At 39.1% G+C, this 23223-nt stretch overlaps 1 protein-coding gene across 1 annotated transcript in view; it reads left to right on the top strand.

The window, feature by feature from the left end:
- The window catches only part of AK9 (adenylate kinase 9), a gene marked incomplete at both ends in the record, with an annotated part of 108014 nt that overhangs the window by 45382 nt on the left and 39409 nt on the right, over window positions 1–23223 (top strand). The window contains 7 exons of the mRNA XM_079716719.1: window positions 215–371; window positions 1195–1309; window positions 4488–4564; window positions 7682–7834; window positions 15144–15344; window positions 15711–15835; window positions 23000–23212. Of these exons, the coding sequence (XP_079572845.1) occupies window positions 215–371; window positions 1195–1309; window positions 4488–4564; window positions 7682–7834; window positions 15144–15344; window positions 15711–15835; window positions 23000–23212 (1041 nt within the window). The remainder of the gene's footprint in view (window positions 1–214; window positions 372–1194; window positions 1310–4487; window positions 4565–7681; window positions 7835–15143; window positions 15345–15710; window positions 15836–22999; window positions 23213–23223) is intronic.

Genomic DNA, 23223 nt, shown 5'->3' with positions numbered 1-23223 from the left:
AGGCTTTTACTTCCTGTTCTTAACTTTTAAAACTTATAGCTTTATTGCTTTAAAATTAAGTTTCTCTTTTAAAATTAAGTGGTCTTTTTATTTCCTTCTGGAAGTCAGAAAAACTCAAAAGATACTTGATTAAGGTCCACAAAAATAATATATCAAGGTAGCATCCTTTACTTGGGTAGATATCATGGTAATTTCAGTTTGCTGTTTTTCACAGGTAGTTGAAGAAAACAAGAATAGGTTTTATGGTGCCCCCAAATATGGAGGATGGATACTGGACAACTACCCTATCATGAAAGAACTGTGGATGGTCTTAGTCAACAAAGGAATTCTACCCGATTTAGTCATCTGTTTATCAGACACAGAAAACAATGGTTGGTAAATATTTATCATGTCAATTTAAAGTGAAGTTTTTATTGCTGATAATATTTTTAGTTAAAATATAAAATGAAAAGCGCTCCACCTTCCCTATGTACAAATACCACACCAGTGGTCCCTTCATGACCTAGAGGTACACAAAAGGAGGCATCCATCCACTGAGTAGGTGGCCACAGATGGTGTGGGATCACCTAATGTTCCAGCAGGCCCTTACAATTATTCTTTGGAGCTGAAAATCTAACACACCATCCCAGTCAGCATTGTAACTTCTAAATGAAAAATATATGAGGCTGAGGGCAAAACTATATATTAGTCCTTCTTCACCTTAAATGGGAAATACTAAGTACATAAAGATAGAGAACTAAATTTTAATTATTCTGTCACTTTGTATAAAGCTATAGTAATCAAAACAGCATGGTACCACCAGAAAAACAGACGCATAGTCCAATGGAACAGAACAGAGAGCCCAGAAGTAAACTCACACATATACGGTCAACTAATCTTTGATGAGGGGGCCAAGAATATTCTGTCACTTTGCATCTTAAGGAAATATATTTGAAAAGAGAATTTCCATGGGGAGAATATATTATACTACCTCTTTTTATGTTTTAGTTATTTATGACATGCCCATATACACCTTTTAAAAAGGATTTAAGGTGGTCTCTTAAAGAATCGGGGCTCTATTTAAATAAATGCTTAAAGGAAAATATATTTAGATATAGACAGAAATAATCTTTTCATTGTTAATTTCCAAAAATATATCTCACTATGTTTTATAGAGCTTCAAAATTAACATTGTTCTCTTTATCTGTGTTTCAGGAAAATATTTATTTAATAGACTGTATTTAGAGAATAAACAAGAAATTGACTCTAAGATTTTAGAAAGGTTATTGGATGAACTACTAAAGAAAAGAAAAGAGGAAGAAGCAGCAAGGTAAAATCTGCCTGGCACAATAAACTGGGTTAATTAACCTCTTATAGCTGTTAAATGTGTACTTACAATTTATATTTATGAAATGTCTTTAGCATCAAAACGGTGGCCTACTAACTAGATCCAGTTCTAATTCTAAGAAAAACAGTAATTTCACAAATACTTCCATAATCTCTAAAGTACAGAGTTGTGGCTGTTTTCACAGCCCCAAATCAGACATTCTAAACCAAATATCTACTTTCCAAAGACACTGTAAAAAAATGAGCACAGGGAAGATATTTTTTTTCTACCATGTTTATCTGTGACTTAAATATTATAATTTTGCTAACTAGAATCCACAAATGAAAGAAATAATATAATAAAAAGTGAAAATACACTTGTGTGGTATGACTAAAATCCAAAGCCTAAGTTCTACATAAGGAAAGAACAAGACTACTTATTTATAATTGACAGGTTCAACATCAAGAGCTTATTCTCTAATCTGGGTGCAATGAAGAACATTTCAAAATGTGGACACACTTCCATCTGTTCATGGCTGGGGTCAAGACTAAACTTTAACTATCAAGTTCTTCAGACTGGAAAATAAAGTATAAAAGGAAAGAGTGACTTAATGTGCTAATTGTTCTTCCTTGCTGAAACAAGCTCTTTAGACACTAAAATTTTTAATTTGTCCACTGAGATTCCTACTTCTCCAAGCATTAAAGGCTGAGACATTCAAAAACTAAATTTCATTATATTAACCCATTAAACCTCCCACTATTAATGATGGCACCTATAGGAGCTTTCTCAAATGTTATTTCCTTTTCCCCTTCAGATATTAGCAATTTGTGCTGGGACTTAGGAGAGCTCTTTAAACTCTAGGAATTATGGAGCTGGGAGATGGATATTAGTTAGGGGGTGGAGGATAACTGATAACTGTGTGTCAGAGGATTTTGTTATTTGATGTTCATTGTTCACCTAAATTGGCCGTTCCTTTATGAACTTAACACAAAAATACATAAAGTATAATTTAGATTAGTTAATAAAATTGTTTGTGAAATTGACTAAAAGTATTGACAATAATTACAAACTTATTACATTTACTTTTAGCTTTTAAAAGTTCTGTTACAAATGGAGCTACAATTTGCTAGGATTTAAGGGATTACCTAATTTTTTTCCAGTGTATGAGAAATAGTCAAATATTTAAGAACATATGAAGCTATCAACGTAACAGTAAAATGAAGTTCATGTGATTTCTAGGCTGAAGGTTTGCTACATTTTAAGTAGATAATTTAAAATACATTTAATCTATAGGGGTTTTTTTTAAAGGGAAAGGACATCTCCACTGTCTCCCAACTCTTAACTTTCACTTCCCTCTTACTGTATGGAATTTTCCGAGCTATCTCTATAATCAATTTTTACTTCTTTTGATTCTAAATTGTTATGTCTTTATAAACTTCTTAATGGCAAAGACTTGCCCAGGTTGAAGCAGACTTTTCTCCATTTCTCTGTGTTGCTTTTTTCTCATATACTGCAGAAAATGAAATTTAAAACAGTTTTTTTTAAAAAAATGGTCAGATGCATTTAAAGGCCTTGCAACTTGGTTGGAAAAGAGATAAGATTAACAGGATTTAGAATTACATCTTTGGCCATATATCTACAGACATGCTAATTCTAGATTTTCCAACATCAGTTTCCAAATGTATGAGTCAAATGCAGAATAATTTCTGTTATCACCATTTGTCTTTGACTGTCTATCCAAGTAGTATATAGAAGTAGCTAGAAACTGGCAGCAAAATTCTTCCTCCTTCTTGTCAGGTCTTAGATTCTTAGCAGCAGCATACAGTACCCAGGTTTTGGATGAGGAAAGTCTCACAAAAGAGCCCTACCTGACTAAGTAAGTAGAAGGATTGCCAGTTCACACAAAACAAAGTAGGGAAGGCATGCAGAAACAATGTTCAGTAGTTTCAGAAGTCTGGGGCATGAACAAAGAGAACTCGAATTACACCACGACCTCAGTCTGGATCACAGACTGTATCTAGAATACAGTGAGAGAACACCCCCTATTAACAAGAAACACGCTTGTTGGGAGGAGAGGTGTAGTAATATCTTTGAAGAGAATATATTAAAGATTTTCAAAGAAAGGGGAAAAAGAACACACAAAAAAAAGCACTGAATAAGAGAGAATGACCAACCTATAGAACGGTCTGAAGAAGACTGCCCCAGAGTGGGCTGCTGAGATGGATGGGTTCTACTCTACTTAACTGGTCCCCTGTTGGTGAATACTTGATACAGTTTTTTGGATATTATTTTTAAAGATGCAATCAACATTCTTATACTTGCTTCTTTGTGCAGTAGTATGCCAGTACTTGAGGGCTAAATTCCTAGATACAGAATTTCTAGGTCAAAGGTATGCATGTTTTAATTTTTAATAAATATTGTCTTTCTCCATCATTTTACTAACTTTCCTTATACCTGTCTTCATCATTAAGGCAGTAAGTTTAGACCCTGAACCCTAATGAAAAACAGATTCCCTCCAGATACTTGTTTCCCTATCCCAAGTCTCTTTAAATTTCATCATTACTATATTAAAAAGAAAATAAATCAGAAAATAATTTTTCTGGTTACAAAGGTAAATTGACAAATTTTCTACTTATTCATATGGAAAATTTTTTAAAGTGCAAAAAATGTGAAATAAAATTTAAAACTCTCAGAATGCCACCATCCAGAGATAATTAGTATTAACAGTTTGATTCATTTTATTCTTGTCTTTTAATCATCATTTATATATATTTTAAATACAAAAGTAAATTTGTATTATACATAGTTTTATATTATACCTTTTTTCATTTACCTCTATGTGTGAACACTTCTCATTTAATCAGAGGGAAAATGATACAAATTATCCCAGCTTGGAGTTAGACAATCCTTTTTAAATTTTTCCAGTTTTCCTAATTAATAGCCAAAGTTTTTAAAATACAATATTTCAACTTTTCTTACCAAAAAAAAAAACCCCAAAATTTCTGAAATCTAACTAGCCTCAGTATGAGTAAATTAAACATTTACATTATAAAGTAAAAAGTATAATGAATATTATAAATGACCTACTCTTTAGTTTTACCATTATAAGCCTTAAATTCTATAATATTGTGAGATATCTGAATTTCCAAAGATAACTAAATTTTGGACCTTTTCATTTCAGAAAAGCCAAAGAAGAGACATTGAGAATAGAAGAAGAAAATCGAAAGCTATTGGAAGCTATGAATGCGAAAGCAAAAGGCAAACATAAGATTATATGATTAATTATATGCCATTTGATTTTGTATTGTGACTGCCAACAGCTGCAGTATTTCCAGTGAATTATAGACAGGGTGACCATATTTCCCAATTTGCCCATGAGAGTCTAGGTTCATGCCCAGATCCCAGATTTGACCTCCCTCTCATTCTCATAGTGTTCCAATTTGAATAATAAATTATACAGTCACAGCAGTACTGGATTCATAGGAAAAGGAATCCTGACACAGATACCTACTCATCCACCCTGTAAGAGGGGTACACAGTAGGACAGCATGTGAAGCACGTCTTCTAAGGGTTACGCTTGTCACAGGTGACATGGCTGTTGGAATTACTTCTATTAAAAGGATCCTGTAGGAGTTGAAAAAACAGCTAAACTCTTACTACACCCATTGTCTTTATACTTAAACTTCCATCTCCATTATAGAACTTACTCTAAAAATTTCTTTTAAGATTAGAGTTTTAAACCTGGGGATAAAATTCAGAGGTCTGTGAATTTGAATGGGGAAATAATTATACCTTTATTTTTTACTAACCCTTAACTGAAATTTAGTATTTTACTCACCTAATAATTAATATAGACTACAAACCACAATAGTATTAGCAGCACCTTGACTTTATCACCAATAGAAACAAAGATATTTTCATATCCCATTCCAGTTTTAGATGTCTTATTTATGCGTGTCACTATTCCAAAATTATGGTAGTTATTCAACCAGTTGCTAGTTCTTGTTATTTAATGCATTAGCAAAGATGCACACATTTCCTATACCACAAAATTTTTTGATATCTTGATAACTGTATTCAGTATAATTGGCTTCTTATTTTATTTTATGAGATTGAAAGCATTATACTAAGAAGGGATCCATAAGGTTCACCAGACTGCCAAAGCTGTCCGTAGCTCAAAAGAGTAAAAGTCTGTTTCAGTGTTCCATTGCTGTGCAGCCAGCCACCCCCAAACTGTAAAACAACCACTATCTTTATTCTGCACACAATTCTGTGGGTCAGGACTTCTGGCCTTGCTTCTCTCCACTCCCGGAGGACCTTGGTTCTGGCTTTGAGTGTTCACCTTGGAAGGGGCTCCGCCAGCCCCTGTCAAGCCTTCAGATTGACCTCTGCAGCTCTAATTGACATATTCACTGTGACTTCATGAGAAATCCAGAGCCAGAACCACCAACTAAGCCACTCCCAAATTCCTGACCCCAGTAATTGTGAGGGCAATATGTGATTATTGTTATTTTAACCAGTAATTTTGGGGGTAATTTATTATGAACCAATAGATAACTAATACAACATATACATGAAGCAATAGATAACTAATACAACATACACTTAATCAAAAATCACAGATAGTACAAGGATCTTAGAACACTTTTCAGTTCATTCCTGACTCACGTGGAACACACGTTATCCAGTAGGGTTCTAGAAAAAAGTTTTCAAACTTTTTACATTTTTCAGCATCATTATATAAATTCATTTTATATATACACTTTATAATGTACCTAATGTGGATAAGAACACAACTTACAGATAACCAAATATATGCATGTTGGAGGTATATGATAAGTTTTTTTTTACTATAAGAGATACTCAGCTAAAAGACATTTTGAGTTTCTGGAGTAGAGTATATATAACTTCATCTCTAACCCTAGTAGAATTCAGCAAATGATGCTTCCTCCTTGTGTGTATCACCATAAATCCTTCATACAACACAAAAGATTCACCACATTCCAACTCACATACTTGGAAGCCACATGCTTGTCAATCCTGGTCAGATTTCAAGATACAAGGACACTTCAGGATGCTTTTTCCTTTGTGCTTAATCACCCCAATTTAGATTAAAAATCCAGGTGCCAGAGGTATCTCATACCACTAGAATGTGATTCTTGGAAAGTACTCACTGGGCAGGGGGCAGGGGAGGGAATAATTCCCACAAGAGTCCAGAAAACAAGCTCATTTAGTTTTTCATATCTTTATATAGAAAATACCTTGTTCAGTCAATTTAAAAAATATATTAAAGGGAATTGAAGAGATGGGTTTTCTAACACCACCATTTACCCCATCTTCTTCCTCAAAGACTTCTATGCATTTATTTCTTATAGCTGTCATCAGCAACTATGTAAAACTTGGAGTTATGTTTTTTAAATTTTAGCATACTGATCAACATACTCTATTATTTGTAACTAGCTGTAAGAAAATATATAGTCTAGCCTAGTGCTGCCCAGTAAAAATAAAATGCAAGCCACATACATAATTTTAAATTTTCTAGTAGTCACATTAAAAGAAAAAAGTGAAATTAATTACAATCATCCCTCGGTATCCATGAGGAATTGGTCCCAGGACCTCCACGGATACCAAAGTCCATGAATGCTCAAGTCCCATATATAAAATGGCATAGTATGTGCATTTAACCTAAACACATCATCTCATATACTTTAAATCATCTCTAGATAACTTATAATAACTAATATAATGTAAATGGTTGCCAGCATGCAGCAAATTCAAATTTTGCTTTTTGGAACTTTCTAAAACAAATATTTTCAATTCGTGGTTGGTCAAATCCACAGATACAGAACCTCAAGATTCAGGGAGCCAACTGTATATTTTATTTAATACACTATGTCCAAATTATTATTTTAACATGTAATCAATGTAAAAATTATTGATATATTTTTACATTCAATTTTTCATACAAAGTCTCTGAAGTCCATTGTATATTTTATAGTTACAGCTCATCTCAGTTTGGACTAGCCACATTTCAAGTGCTCAATAGCCACATGTGGCTCATGACTACATATCAGACAGTGCAGGTATAGCCATTCCCTTTTAAATGGACACTTGGGCTGTTTCCTGTCTTGTACTGTTATAATATTTGGGAATGCTATATGCATTTCCCCGTTTTGAATGAATCCTTAGGCCGGTGCTCCCATAGCACTCTGAGCATATTACTATCATCCTTTACTACTGCATTTTAATAGATACAATATGTAGAGACTGTTTCTATCTTTCTCATTAAGCCTCATGCTCCAGGGGTCATTCCCAATTAAATATTTGCTGACTTAATCTAAATAATTTATTTCTTCTCATTTTTTATAGAAGCAGAAGAAACTGAAGCTGAGGCTGATGAGGAGATTGAAGGTGAAGAGTCTGAACTTCACGAAGAGTCTGAGGCCCCTGAGGTAGACGAGGAGACCAGGGGGTCCTTACCTGAGGGGGCTGAAGTTTTCGAGGTCCCTGAAACGGAACATGAATCAGGTTAGACTTTATTAAGGATCGTATCCTTAACTCCACTCTTGTCCATTGGCATGTATGTGTGTGCATGTGTGTATATATGTGTTTATATGGTATAAAATGGAAGCAGGCTGGGAATGGAGAGATGTGCCCCCAGAGTACAGCCAGTTAGTCCAAATCATATGGCTGGAAGTGTGGAAGGAAAGCTGAGTCTGCTCTGCCCGGGGGCTTGACACTCAGAAGCAGGGCCTGCTATATAATTTGTGGGGCACAGTGTCCAAAAAGTAGGGGAAAAGAGCCATTAAAAGTACGAAAATATAAAGCTCTTTTCTTCCATGGTCTCTCTTTTAACTTGTCATAGTACTTTTTGTTTGCTATTTGATGTCATTCTAAGTAAAGAAAAATTAAAATTTTAAGTTATTAGCATGAATTTTACCATTCATCTTTATGTTGACCAATGCCACTTTTTTTTTTTTTTTTTTTTTTTTTTTTTTTTTTTTGCGGTAGGCGGGCCTCTCACTGCCGTGGCCTCTCCCCTTGCGGAGCACAGGCTCCGGAGCACAGGCTCAGTGGCCATGGCTCACGGGCCCAGCCGCTCCTGCGGCATGTGGGATCTTCCCAGACCGGGGCACGAACCCGTGTCCCCTGCATCGGCAGGCGGACTCTCAACCACTGCGCCACCAGGGAAGCCCGACCAATGCCACTTTTAAATGCAAACGTTAAGAGCACTTAACTCATATGCAGAATCGTTGAAACTACACAATTTGTATTTTGCAGCTTGTACATGCATATGTATTTTATTCTTACCAGAATACTAAGTCAGTTTCATACACAAAACTAACTCAGGGGCTTCCCTGGTGGCGCAGTGGTTGAGCCCGCCTGCCGATGCAGGGGACGTGGGTTCGTGCCCTGGTCCGGGAAGATCCCACATGCCGCGGAGCGGCTGGGCCCATGAGCCATGGCCGCTGAGCCTGCGCGTCCGGAGCCTGTGCTCCGCAACGGGAGAGGCCACAACAGTGGGGGGCCTGTGTACCGCAAAAAAAAAAAAAAAAAAAAAAAAAGTAACTCAGCTTCTTATTTCATTTCCTAATATGCATATATTCTAGCAATGCTCTCTACTTTTAGCTTCCCAATGATTAAAGAAAGGAAAGACTGAAAGGAAAAAGAACTCTGGGTTGCCCTATCTTTTCCTTTCTTTCTGTGTCATCATTTTCAGTCTAGCCGAAATGATCTAGCTGCAGGTATCTGAAAACCTTAGCTTGTGAAATTAGTTTCTAATTCAGTACTGACTGTGCTCAGAAGCATTTTATGAGCCCCACATCATTTCAGTTTAGCTGATACAGGAAAGTAACATGAGTAAGAAGGGATGTGATGAGGTTCCATGGTCATTCATGTCTCTTTGAATGCCATCACCTTCATTCTGCATCTGGAGCAAGTTCTAGTTCAAAGGGAGACCACGATCTCTCAAGGGCTGTCAGCATCCTCCCCACCCCAAGCCACTAAGTCACACTTACTCCCACATATGGTGGGTCTCCTAGAATTCTGTGCTCATGATGGAGCATCAGGAACACTCATGAGAATGAGAAAGCAAAGAATGGCAGACACAGATCGTGCATATCTCTGCTCACACACCTGCCCTGTTGTCCCATTGGAGTCCCTTTGGATTTTGCTTACAAAACTCAATTCAAAGATAAAATTATTAAAAAATTTCAAAATGACAACCAAAGTGCAGTAAACTAAGTATGAGGCCATCCTGGGCGAGAGATCTAGAGCAACTGCACAGCTCGTACACCCGTGAAGCCAGCCCTCCTCAGAGGTCCAGTTTGGTGGGTTGGGGCAGGGCAAGAAGGAATCTTACAGATTTCCAACAAAAGTCACTCTCAGGGCTGGAGAGTGGGCTTAAGCAGCAAGACAGGGTACCTCACTGTGGTGGAAGCGGGGCTCATAAAATGCTTCCGAGCACAATTAACATTGAATTAGAAATTACTCTTACAAACTAAAGGTTTTCAGATACCTGCAGCTAGATGCCAGCCCTGGAGCAATTAAGGGATGAAAACCTGCTGTTAGCTGGTAAAAGAACCAGGACTAAGGGGAATTTTTACAATGAGAAAGCTCAAATTTAACATAGATCGTTTTTACTACAGGGATTGACATTAGGTTTATGGGACAGTAAGTATAAAATCAGAACTTTGTGCCAGACAGAAGAGCTAATAGGGTGAAATACCCAATTTCCTTTTTAAGAATCCCACACCTTTATTGACTTGAACTCTCACCCAGAAACTTCATTGTTTTCTTGAGTACTTAACCAATTAGGCTGACTACAATCTTCCCACCCACCTACCTTTTGCAAGGAAACAGGCCATAAAATATCAAAAGAAATAAAAGAAACTGACATCCATTAAATATGACACAAATGTCCATTAAATGTTTCCAGATTTCCAATATCCCCAATGTTTCACAGTTGGTATTTAATAATGTAACAGATTAGGGGACAATTTAATGTCATTGCTTTTTATCTCATTATTTCCCCCAGGCGACCTAAATTGGATGTTCTAAAGCCAGTAGCCTACTCCATTCAGGGTCAGTTCTAGCCAGCTCTGTAGACATGACTGGGCTTCTCCAGAAGCAATTCGCATCTGTGAAATCGTGGGTCTGTTTCGTCCCTGTTAAACCATATTCTGTTTCACAGAAGGGCTTGCATCTGGTTTAACTAGTGATTACTTCTTCCATCCAAGGGTCCTTTTTCACAGTCTTCTCCTGTAAATTGCTTAAGTAAGCAATTTTTTTTTCACTTAAAACTGCCCTGTCTAGCCATCAAAAGACAAATACCATATAATTCTACTTATATGAGATACTTAAAAGTAGTCAAAATCATAAAGACAGACAGTATAATGGTGGTTGCCAGGGGCTGGGAGGAGGAGAGAATGGGGACTTATTGTTTAATGAGTATAGAGTTTTTGGTTTTACAAGATGAAAATAGTTATGAGGATGGATGGTGGTGTTGGTTGCACACAATGTGAATGTATTTAACACCACTGAACTGTACACTTAAAGACGGTTAAGATGGTAAAGTTTATGTTATGTGTATTTTACCAAAATAAAAAAGAGAAAGGAAAAAAAACTACCCTGTCTAACATAAATCCATTACTTTTGGAATTTTTTTTTACTTTATCCAGAGTTCCCTGTGGTAGGCTGATGATGGCTGCCAAATGTGTGTCCACATCCTAATTCCTGGAACCTGTAGATGCTACCTTATTTGGAAAAAAGGTCTTTGCAGATGTGACTAAATTAAGAATCTTTTTAAAAAATATTTATTTATTTATTTAGCTGTGCAGGGTCTTAGTTGCAGCACATGGGATCTTCATTGTAACATGCAGGCTTTTTAGTTGAGGCATGTGAGATCCTTTAGTTGCGGCATCCAGGCTCTCAGTTGCAGCACGTGGGATCTAGTTCCCTGACCAGGGATCGAACCTGGGCCCCCTGCATTGGGAGTGCAGAGTCTTAACCACTGGATCACCAGGGAAGTCCTTAAATTAAGAATTTTTTGTTTTGTTTTGTTTTAATGAGGCTTTGAAAGCCCTAAGGGATCTTTCTTTTTTTTCTTTTAATATTTATTTATTTGTTTGTTTGTTTGGCTGCATAGGGTCTTAGTTGCGGCACGTGGGATCTTTGTTGCGGTGCACAGGCTCTTTGTTGTGGCGCACAGGCTTCTCGCTAGTTGTGGCGCATGGGCTGTAGAGCGCACGGGCTCAGTAGTTGTGGCGCACGGGCTTAGTTGCCCTGCAGCATGTGGGATCTTAGTTCCCCAGCCAGAGATCGAACCCACGTCCCCTGTATTGGAAAGCGGATTCTTAACCACTGGACCACCAGGGAAGTTCCTAAGAATCTTGGTATGGGGAGATTATGTGGGATTATCCAGGTGGCCTCTAAATGCCATCATAAATGTCCTTATAAGAGAGAGCCAGAGGGAGATTAGACTCTCACACAGAGGAGAAGGCAATTTGAAGATGGAAGCAGACATTGGGTGATGCAGACTTCAGCCAAGAGATGACAGTACCCAGGAGAAGGTCAAAGAGGCAGAAGGATTCTCCTCCAGAACCTCCAGAGGTAGCACAGCCTTGCCGACACCTTGATTTCTGACTTCTGGCCTCCAGAACTGTGAGCGAATACATTTCTGTTGTTTTAAGCCACCAAGTTTGTGATAATTTGTTTTGGCAGCTACAGGAAACTAACACATACCCAAAGCAGGCTTTTTATATCTCATGCTTGGGAACACATCTTTTCCTTTGACGTTTGGCTTCTGTCTTGGGCCACAAGATAATCATTATCTCTGTCAAATAAGATGACTGAAGTCTCATTTCAATCCTGTCGTCACTCTAGCCTTAGAATGGAATGACACATGTATTGCTTAGAATCGACACTTTGAAGGGCAATAACCTATGCATTCTGAGGCTGGTTAATCACTTTTCCCATTCCCAATTTGCTTTCTTTATGTACTGGTTAGGTATAGGCCAGTTACATGCAAGAACATGAGCTTAGAGTAACCATTGGCTCAAATCACAGTGCTTCATTCCAAGCACTTCATGGACATGTAATAGAGTCAGCTAGTAATAAACATCGGGAAATTCATCCATTCCTTCAACAAGTATTTACTGAAGTCCTTCTAAGTGCGATGCAAAGCAACGGACACTGCCCTAGGTAGTACAGACTCAGCAGTGACCAAGACAGTCAAGATCCCTACCCTCAAGGAGCCATCATTCTGTGGGGTGAAGAACAAGAATAAACAAGTAAATAACTAGGATAATTTCTGATTGTGTTAAGTGCCATGAAGAAAAATCTATGAAGACACTAAACCAGTACCTGGGATATAGCAGGAACTCAATAAGTGTTTGTTCAATGAATGAGCAAGGTAGAGACCACGGGGGTGGTTTGGAAGAGGCAACACTAAACACTATGGTCAAGGAAGAGTGTCATCTGAGATGATATTTGAGGCAAGACAAAAGCGCTGAGAGGATCTGGGCAAAGATCCCTCCACTGCCAAGGCTCAGAGGTGGGCACAGCTTCACATGGCCAAGGAAGAAATTGAATGTGGTTGGAGCATGGTGAGCAAGAGGGGGATGGGAGATGAAATTGGAGAGCAAAGCAGAGGCCAGAGGCTTATGGAGATGGAGTTTTCTCTAAGTGCAAGTGGTCAATCTGATCTTATTAACATTTTAAAAATTGCACATTGGCTGCTATCCTGCACCTAAGTTCTTCATTTGTAAAACAGGGCTAGGAAGATTTACCTAGCAGAGTTTTTATAGGGATAAGAACATTTCTTTAAAGCACCCAGCAGAGAGTCTGCCTCATAGTTGATGCTTCAACATCATCATTACCAGACTAGAACTTAGAGATTTTTTCCTCGTCTGCCTTATGTTCTGAAAAGACCAGAGCTCAGGATTCCTAATTCAAATTAAGTGAAACTGAATCTTAACACTCTCAAAATCAATAGTTACATTCCCTCCCCAAATATCAGAAGGAAAGGAACCAGCACTTGGGGCTTAAACCAATCAGGATAAATTCCTGGAGCTTGAGAGAGGGTCCCACTCCCTTAGCCATGTGGGGAAGGGTAAACACTGGAACAAAAGCACAGGTCTGCCAGGAAGGAAGAAGAGGAACAGAGGCTGGGTGAATTACCACCAGTGTCTGTCACAGGGTGTGTGGAATAAAGTCTCTCCATCTCTCCCTTGCTAAATCTTCACTAAATTCCACATTGCTCTCCAATGCTTGTTTTCAAGTAGACTATTGGGAAATATATCAGTTTCCTAGGATAGCTTTAACAAGCTACCATAAAGTTGGTGGCTTAAAACAACAGAAATTTACTCTCTCACAGTTCTGGAGGCTAGAAGTCTAAAATCAAGGTATTGGCAGAGCCATGCTCCCTCTGAAATCTCCAGGAAAGAATCCTTCCTTGCTTCTTCCTAGCTTCTGGTTACTCCAGCAGTCCTTGGTGTTCCTTGGTTTGTAGCTATATCACTCCAGTCTCTGCCTTCATCTTCACATGGCCTTCTCTCTCTCTCTTTCTCTTTCTCTCTCTCTCTCTCTCTCTCTCTCTCTCTCTGTGTGTGTGTGTGTGTGTGTGTTTCTGTGCATCTTCTCCTCTTACAAGGACACCAGTCATTGGATTTAGGGCTCACCCTAAATCTGGGATGATTTCATCTCAAGATCCTTAACTAATTACCTCTGCAAAGACCCTGTATCCAATTCATGTCACATTCACAGGTACCAGGGGTCAGGATGTGAGCATATCTTTGGGGGGGCACAATTGAACCCATCACAAGGAGTGTAATTCAAGGAAAAGGAACAGGGGACAGCAGACACCTAGGGTATATAAAGAGCAGCGCTCATAATGACAACTGCACAGATAGTGTGTCCCTAAGACCAGTGGTTCCTTAACGGCCATCTAAAAACCAATGCCATGGTCTGATCAAGTTTTCTCCAGTCAAATGCATCTCTCTCAAATAAAGCCTAACCTCACCATGTTGATTTGTCAGGACCAGGCTGGGCAGCCTGGAGTGAGCAACCACTGAACATTTTGCAAGTCGCTTCCTGCCACCCCATTATCCAGAAGCCTGACCAGATTTAAGTAGCAAACAATTCAAAGTTTAAATTCTGGAGCACAGATGTTCAGTGTTGTTGATTAAGGGTTGATCATGTGCTTCGACTATCAAGTAACTAAGTGGTAGGGTTGACTTTTTAAATTAAGAAGCATAGCTGCTGACCTTGCTTAAGAGGAAGACTATTCCATCTGTATCCATTGCCACTGCATTTGTCTACAAGTAACAGAAATGCCAAAACACTGTATTAAATAAGGGACATGTCTCATCCCTGAGTCCAGGGTATTTTTTGTTTTTTTGTTTTTGTTTTTTTGGCTGCGTTGGGTCTTCGTTGCTGCATGCAGGCTTTCTCTAGTTGCAGCGAGCGGGGGCTACTCTTTGTTGCGGTGAGCAGGCTTCTCACTGCGGTAGCTTCTCTCATTGTGGGGCATGGGCTCTAGGCACGCGGGCTTCAGTAGTTGTGGCACGAGGGCTCAGTAGTTGTGGCTCGTGGCCTCTAGAGCACAGGCTCAGTAGTTGTGACGCACGGGCTTAGTTGCTCCATGGCATGTGGGATTTTCCCAGACCAGGGCTCAAACCCGTGTCCCCTGCATTGGCAGGCGGGTTCTTAACCTCTGTACCACCAGGGAAGCCCAAATGTTTTTAAAGTAGTATAAAGTATAAGTTATTTTGGCAATATGACTAAAGATATAATGCTTGAAGGCTCTTTTTTCTTTCCTTTAACTTTTACTCAAAAGTTGTACTACCTGAGTTTCCAGAAGACGCTTATCCTGATGTTCCTGAAATGGAGCCAATTAAAGAGAGTGTCAGATCTTTCTACTCCGCCTGGAGGCAGATGGAAACAGCAATCCGTGACTCTTTTACTCAAGTTTTAAACTTGGAGATTGCTGACAAAACTCCAGAGGAACTACTTCAAAAAGTCATTGAGACCATGGAAAGTAAGGGCTGTCTGTAATCATAACATTTATTGTCATGAGCAGGTAATATTATTAAAAGTACTGTGAAAGTTTAAAGCCTGTGGTTTGTGAAGCAAAACAGTCAGTATATCCAGGGATGATATTTAAAATATTTAACAACTGTCATAGTGCAGGCACCCACCAATCAGAACAGCCATGAGGCACAAACAGCACTGACCAAACTGGCCAGTTGTCACTTAAAGAATTTGTGAAGGCCTGTTTGCATACACATTTAAGCTAAGAGACCAGTCCCTATAATTAATTTTCCTAATCTTTGGCTACTGTCATATGCTAATATGCTTTTATCCTAAAAATACCTTCCCAACTATTTCTTCTTTTTTTCTACAGAACCTTTCCACTATGCTGGCTGGGAGTTAACTATGGACGATTATGATGAAGAAACAGAAGACTATCAGGCTGAGGCCGAAGGCGATGAGGAGCTAGAAGAGGAGGAGGAGGAGGAGGAGGAGGAGGTAGGAGTCTTTGTTCCTGCTCCCTCACTGTGGTCACATCACTGAAAGCGCACATATCCAGAGTGGTAACGGGCACTTTTAGACTTCAAGAAAACAAGCAGGGATCTTCAATTTTATAAACATTTTCAACACATTTTGCCTCCACCTAGCTTCATTTGACCTCTGAAATGCCAGGGCTACTTAGACAGTATATTACGCCCATGAAAAAAGAATTCTTTAAATTTTTTCCGCTGGAAATGTCTATAGGTATTAGAGACAGAAATATTTTATAAACTTAACAAAAGTGGATGTCCATTGACAGGGGAATGGATAAAGAAGATGTGGTACATATATACAATGGAATATTACTCAGCCATAAAAAGGAATGAAATTGGGTCATTTACAGAGACATGGATGGACCTAAAGACTGTCATACAGAGTGAAGTTAAGTCAGAAAGAGAAAAGCAAATATCGTATAATAACGCATATATGTGGAATCTAGAAAAGTGGTACAGATGATCTTACTTGCAAAGCAGAAATAGAGACACAGACTTAGAGAACAAATGTATGGATACCAAGGGGGAAAGGGGTGGGGTGGGAGGAATTGGGAGGCTGGGATTGACACACATACATTATTGATACTATGTATAAAATAGACAACTAATGGGAACATACTGCATAGCAAGCACAAGGAACTCTACCTAATGCACTGTGGTAACCTAGAAGGGAGGGAATATCTGTATGTGTACGGCTGATTCATTTTGTTGTGTAGTGGAGGCTAACAACATTGTAAAGCAACCATACTCCAATTTAAAAAAATTAATAACAAAAAAGATTTAACAGACGTGGGTGTTTTATACAAAGCACAGCAATGGCACCTTTGAGGGGCTACAGGCATGATAACAATGAGTGGTTTGCTCAAATGGGAACAGCTCATTTTAGGCCCCGATCTTCTTCCTTGGCACCACAATTTTGGTCACTGTTCTCAACTGACAGCCTCCCAGTTCGGGCATCTATCAATAATAAAGTAGGAGGTGATTCTTTTAATTCCGGTCTTTATCAATAAAATGGGTAGATAAACATTCAGTTGTAATTAACTTACTGTTCCTTAACTTAAACCCAAATATGTATGTGTCAGACAACAAATGTTACACAATATGATTCTGCTAACAGCTTTCGGTACTTTATCCTAAGGAACTGCTGAGACCTTCAGTCAGGGTGGCTAAAGGATATGGGTTTTGTCCCACTAATATTCAGATTCTCTCCTCTCAGTCATCCTTCTTCTGCCGTTCTTCTTCTGTGCCCTGCTCTGGTCTGCAAGAACTTGGTGTCTTTCTTGTATCTGCAGACAGTTCTCAAGCTGTCTGTAATATTCAAAACTTAATTTTTTTTTTTTTCGGTACACGGGCCTCCCATTGCTGTGGCCTCTCCCATTGCGGAGCACAGGCTCCGGACGCGCAGGCTCAGCGGCCATGGCTCACGGGCCCAGCCGCTCCGCGGCATGTGGGATCTTCCCGGACCGGGGCACGAACCCGTGTCCCCTGCATCGGCAGGCGGACTCTCAACCACTGCGCCACCAGGGAAGCCCCCAAAACTTAAATTTTTAAGTATGGTCTTCATTGATAATATAGTGTCTTTTCCTCACTTCCACTCTTCCTAATTTACCGTAACATAGATCAGTTTTACCTGCAGGGTTTCCAAAGGCTTCCATAACAAAGTACCACAGAGACTTTCCTGGCAGTCCAGTGGTTAAGACCCCATGCTTCCCCTACAGGGGGCATGGGTTCAATTATTCCTGGTTGGGGAACTAAGATCCCACATGCTGCGTGGCACAGCCAAAAACAAAACAAAACAAAAAAAAGCACCACAAACTTGAAGGCTTAAAACAACAGAAATTTATCCTCTCACGGTTCTTGAGACCAGAACTCGGAAATCAAGGTGTTGGTAGGTAGAACCATGCTCCCTCCGAAGTCTCCCGGGAGAACCCTTCCTTGCCTGTTCCAGCTTCTGGTGGCTCCAGATAATCCTTGGCTTGTGGTTGCCTCTGTGTTGGCTTCAGCCTCCGCCTCAGTCTTCACTTGGCCTCTCTTCCATGTCTTCTCTTATAAGGACACTTGTCACTGGATTTAAGGACCATCTGGATAATGAACAATGATATGTCATCTTGAGATCCTTAATTACATCTGCGAAGATGCTTTTTCCAAATAAGGCAGACATGGCTGCCAGGAATTCTGGGAGAACATCCTTAGAAATTTTGATCTAGGAAGAAAGACAACACTCTGTCTTTACATCCACCTGGAAAAATCACAAGAAAGAATTTCACTTCTCCCAGCTCAGTCAGTTGCCCCTCTTAATCATAGTAACTAGAGGACTTTGTATATGATTGAGCCAACCTCAGTCACATGCACTCAGTGGCTATAAGGTGAGGAGTTACTCTGATTGTCTGGTCCATTTGAGAACCTTGGAATGTGGAAGAAGTGGTTCTCCATGAGAAGAGGGAGAAGGGTCATGTTACTTGAAAAGGGAAAGAAAGGTGCTATACAGACAAAAGCAAAAAACTGTACACTAACTCATGATAAAAATTCTGGGAAGATATGTATTCAAACGTTAACAGTCATTCCGGGAAAGATGGATTAAAAGGGATTGGATTTACCCTCCTGCCTGAAACAATTGAAAAATAGGATAAGTACATGGAACAGTTTTCAAGGCATTGACATGAGACAGTGAAGCACAGTGATCCCAGAGAGGTGGGAAATAAATGAAGTGCACCCTACGATTTCCCCATCTTCCTGTCTGTAAGGCCATGTACCTTGTCCAGGCTGTGGTACAGGGAGGAGGGACCCAGACAGAGCCAGGGAGACTCATTGATTGGAGGATTGGAGGAGATAGAGCAGAGAACCCCTGGAGACCAAAGCAGCTAGAAGGGAAGGGACCAGAGATGAGAGAACTGTACACAGAGAGAGCTCTGGACACCTGCAGAGCAGCCCCTTCAAGTATTCAACAGAGCACTGATCAGCTTCGCATGTAAGGAAACTACTCAGGGCTCTGGGAAGTACCAGAGATTAGTGGGACCAGTACTTGGATCTCACACAGAGCCAGAAATAATGCCTATTCCCACCAACTAGACTGGAAAAGCCTCATAATTCACAGGGCATTGGGTAGTATACTAAAAAGAGTCTAGTCTTAGGAACAGGGAATAATTAGACCTGGAATAGCACACACAGAAAAATAAAAACAAATAAAAGAACTACTGATACAGACACCAACCTGGATGCATCTCCAAACAATTATGCTAAGAGAAAAAGCCAGACCAAAAAAGAATACATACTATGTGATTCCACCTACATAAAATTCTAGAAAATGCAGACTAATTATAGTGATAGAAAACAGAGCGGTGGTTGTCTGGGGATGGGGCAGATAGGAGGCAAATAGGGGCAGGAGGGACGGGTTACAAAGAGACAGGAGCAAACTATGCAGTTGACAAATCTGTTTATTGTCTTGGCTGTGGTGATGGTTTCATGGATCAAACGTATGTCAAAACTTATCAAATTATAAACTAAGTATGTAAGTGTTTTAATGTCAGTTATACCTGAGTCAAGCTGTTGACTGTGTTAATGGTGGTTATCTCTGAGTGATGGACTCGCAAGTAATTTTTATTTTGTAAATACTTATCTATAGTGTCTGATTTTTTAACATTCGAGATGCAGTGTTTTTACAATAGGAAAGATCAACAGCAAAGATATTTCGCTTTTGCCACACAAAAAGAAAAAGAAACAACACTTCTAATGTTGCTTCAGAGATCAGAAATTGCATCAAGGTGTGTCCAGGTGTTTGTCTTTCCTCATCAGTTCTGCCTGCACTTGGCATGTGTTTAAATGAAGTTATTTCTTTCTCTATTTGTGGCAAATTAATTCTTGCCTCTCCTCCATCTCTTCCATTTTTTTCCTTCCACAATACTTAATACCAGTTAGGTCTCTTGGATCTATCCTCCAAATATCTTATCTTTTCCCTCAAATTTTCCATCTCTTACTTTTTTGTTCTTACATTTGTAGAGTTTGTTCAAATATGTGTAGACTTGTCTTACAGTCAGCCTTCTAATTTAAGACATTCATTGGGGTCTCTAGAGTGGAGTATTAGTTTCCTATTCCTGCTGTACCAAATTGCTACAAAGTTGGTGGCTTAAAATAACCAAATTATTGTACAGTTCTCACAGTCAGTATTTTGAAATGAATCTTAGAGGGCTAACATCAATGTTGGCTATGTTCCTTCCTCTAGAGGAGAAGCCTTTCCCTAACATTCCCAGTTTCTGGAGGTCATCTGCATTCTTTGATTCATGGCCTCTTCCCTATCTGCAAAACTCATCACTTCAACCTCTACTGTCAATCATCTCATCTCCTTCTGCCTTTGACCTTCTTGCATCCTTCTTATAAAGACCCTGTGATTACATTGGACCCACCTGCATGATCCTCCTATCTCAACATCCTTAACTTAATCACACACATACGACAACATATTCACAGGTTCTGGGGATCTTTGGGGGCCAGATTCCACCACAAGTGCTCACTCTCTTCCTCAGCTCATTTACATATTTTATTGGTGCTCATGAACTCTTTCTAGTGTTTACATGAATCTCTGTAAATGTCTCCATCATTTTTCTACTCTGAGATTGGGTTTCTTCCCTGCCTGTGTTGCAGAGTTTTGTGGTCTGTTTGATCTGACTAATCTTGCAGTGTGTGCCAGGCTTCCTGAGACAGATGGTTGTTTTCTTTGTTTCTTTTTTTTTTTTTTTTTTGGCTCAGTGGGGTTCAGGACTGTTGCTGGAGTGCTTTAGGTGACAATATTCTCAAAAATTATGAAAGGCCAAGTGACTTTTCTCCCCATCGGTCAGGAGCATAGCAGCAGATAGGTCACCTATTTTGTTGCTGAGGCCTGAGACAAGCTCAGCTACCTAGATTCCTCATACTTACCCAGATGCAGGGTCAGGGAGGACTCCTCCCACCCATACAGCTCCTTCTTGGTCTCTTGCAGGCCACAGAGACCACAAACACTCCTGGGTGGTAGTTGTTGGTGCTAACATTCCCCCAGGAAATCCACAGATTTCTACAGATAAAATTCCTCCGAAGACTTGGCATCTTAATGCTCTTGTCCCTCTGTTGTTTGTCTCCAGGTACTCATCCCCCTCATAGTGGTAAAGAGTGTTGTACAGTTGTCTCCCCTCACGTCCATGGTTACCAGCCACCTGCCCCAGCAGCTATTTACCACTGAGGAGGTGGCAGAGAAGGAAAGAGAGAGTCTCTAGATCACCATCTTCCCAGAATCCCTTGCTCCAAAAAGACCCCCCCCCAACCTTGTCACCCACCACTCACCTACCTCACATACCTCACATTTTTTTAAACTGAAATTCAGATATAACTGGGGAGCCTTCATTTTCATTTGCTAAGTCTGGCAGCATTACTTTAAGTGCATTTATTGAAAAACAAGAAAGACTGGAGAAATTAATTAAGCATCCAACTCAAGAACCTAGGAAAAAGCATAACAAAATAAACCAAAAGAAAGTAGAAAGGAGATTAAAGGCAAAAGTTAATGAAATAGGAAAACAAAACCAAATAAAACCAGTAGGCCTAACTTCAAAAACAATGAAAAGTTGGTTCCCTGACAAGAGCAATAAAATAGACAAACTTCTGGCAAGTAGAATGAGGTAAAAAGAAGGAGCAGTAGATAACGTTTGAGATAGAAAGGGGTATATAATCAGATTTTAAAAGACGGTTGTTTTAAATTACAACTTTAATACATTTTTTTTTTTTTTTCTTTTTTTTTTTTTTTTTTTTTTGCGGTATGCGGGCCTCTCACTGTTGTGGCCTCTCCCGTTGCGGAGCACAGGCTCCGGACGCGCAGGCTCAGCGGCCATGGCTCACGGGACCAGCCGCTCCACGGCATGTGGGATCTTCCCGGACCGGGGCACGAACCCGTGTCCCCTGCATCGGCAGGCGGACTCTCAACCACTGCGCCACCAGGGAAGCCCTAATACATTTTTAAGTCAAAATGAAAAGCATTTTCAAAATACGAATTACTAAAATTTGCTTAGGATGAAAGATAAAAGCTAAACAAACAAAAATAATTATAGGGAGTTATAGGACAGTTCTTGTTGATTAGATAAGTCCTATGTTATTTAACTCTTCCACATCATAGAAAAATATCAATACTTTCCAGCTCATTTTGAACCTTGCATAACCCTGACACAAAAATTGAACAAGAATGACACAAGAAAAGGAGAGATTAGTCTTATTTTTGCTACTTTACAGGAAGTTGTTTATTATATCTTGCTTGGGGGAAAAAAAGAGGTGTGTTGTAGAATAATCATGTAAAGTATTATTTCATTGGTATTTTTAAAAATAATGTATTTGTGCCTAAATTTGTGTCTATTTTTATATATAGATGTGTAGGATAAACTTAGAAAAAGAGGTCTGGAAGGATACACATAAAACTACTGAGTGTCAGTATAGTATTGTAAGGAAGAAGGTGAGAGGAAATGTTCACTCTATGCATTGTGATAAGTTTTGAATATTTTTACAGCAAACATGTATTGTACAGCACAGAAAATTATTTTTTAAATGTACTTTGCTTTAAATAAGTTGCAAGAGTCCTTAAGGGACTTTACACACAGTTTCTTCATCTATCACAAATAAAATATATTACACATTTCCAATTGAACAAAATAAAATAGTTCCAAATTATTTGATATACAGCCACTGAGTAGGAAACAAAGCAAATCCTGAGGCATCTCCCATTTCATTTTCAGTGGGTAAGAAGTTGCGACCCTGACTCAGCTTTTACTTCTTGGAAATAATTTTATTTTAGAAACTGACCTCACAGTGACCCTGCACCAGCACATTATGGGGGGTTTTATTACACATTTGTCTGTAGAGGGCTGGGGATGCCTTCATTCTCAGTGTGCTTCTTTTTCTTTATAAAATAAAGACGCTTGGGATGTGAACTCAGAGGGATATGAGAACCTGATTTTTTGATTAATTTAAATAGTATAAGAGCTGGTCTTTTGTGGATTGTTTTAAATGGATATTGTTATGGATTAAATACTATTCAAGTTGCATTTTTAAAAATTCCCTCTTTAGTATTACATGAATAATGCATTAATAGTGTTCTCCAAACTTTGAATAATATTTCTAGAATGAAGATAGAATAAAAGAGAAGAGAAGGCATTTGGGAGATACAAAGCACTTTTGTCCAGTGGCTCTCAAAGAAAATTTCATCCTACAACCAGGTAGCACAGAAGAAGCAGCTAAATATCGAGAAAAGATCTATTACTTTTCAAGTCCTGAGGCTAAAGAAAAGTTTTTGGAGCAACCTGAGGAGTATGTGGCTCATGATGAACCATTAAAGGTGAAAACAAT

This window comes from Hyperoodon ampullatus, assembly GCF_949752795.1.
Source record: "Hyperoodon ampullatus genome assembly, chromosome: 12".
NCBI classification, from domain to species: Eukaryota; Metazoa; Chordata; class Mammalia; order Artiodactyla; family Ziphiidae; genus Hyperoodon; species Hyperoodon ampullatus.
The sequence above is the reverse complement of the archived record's forward strand: the minus strand, read 5'-3'. Positions and strand labels throughout refer to the sequence as shown.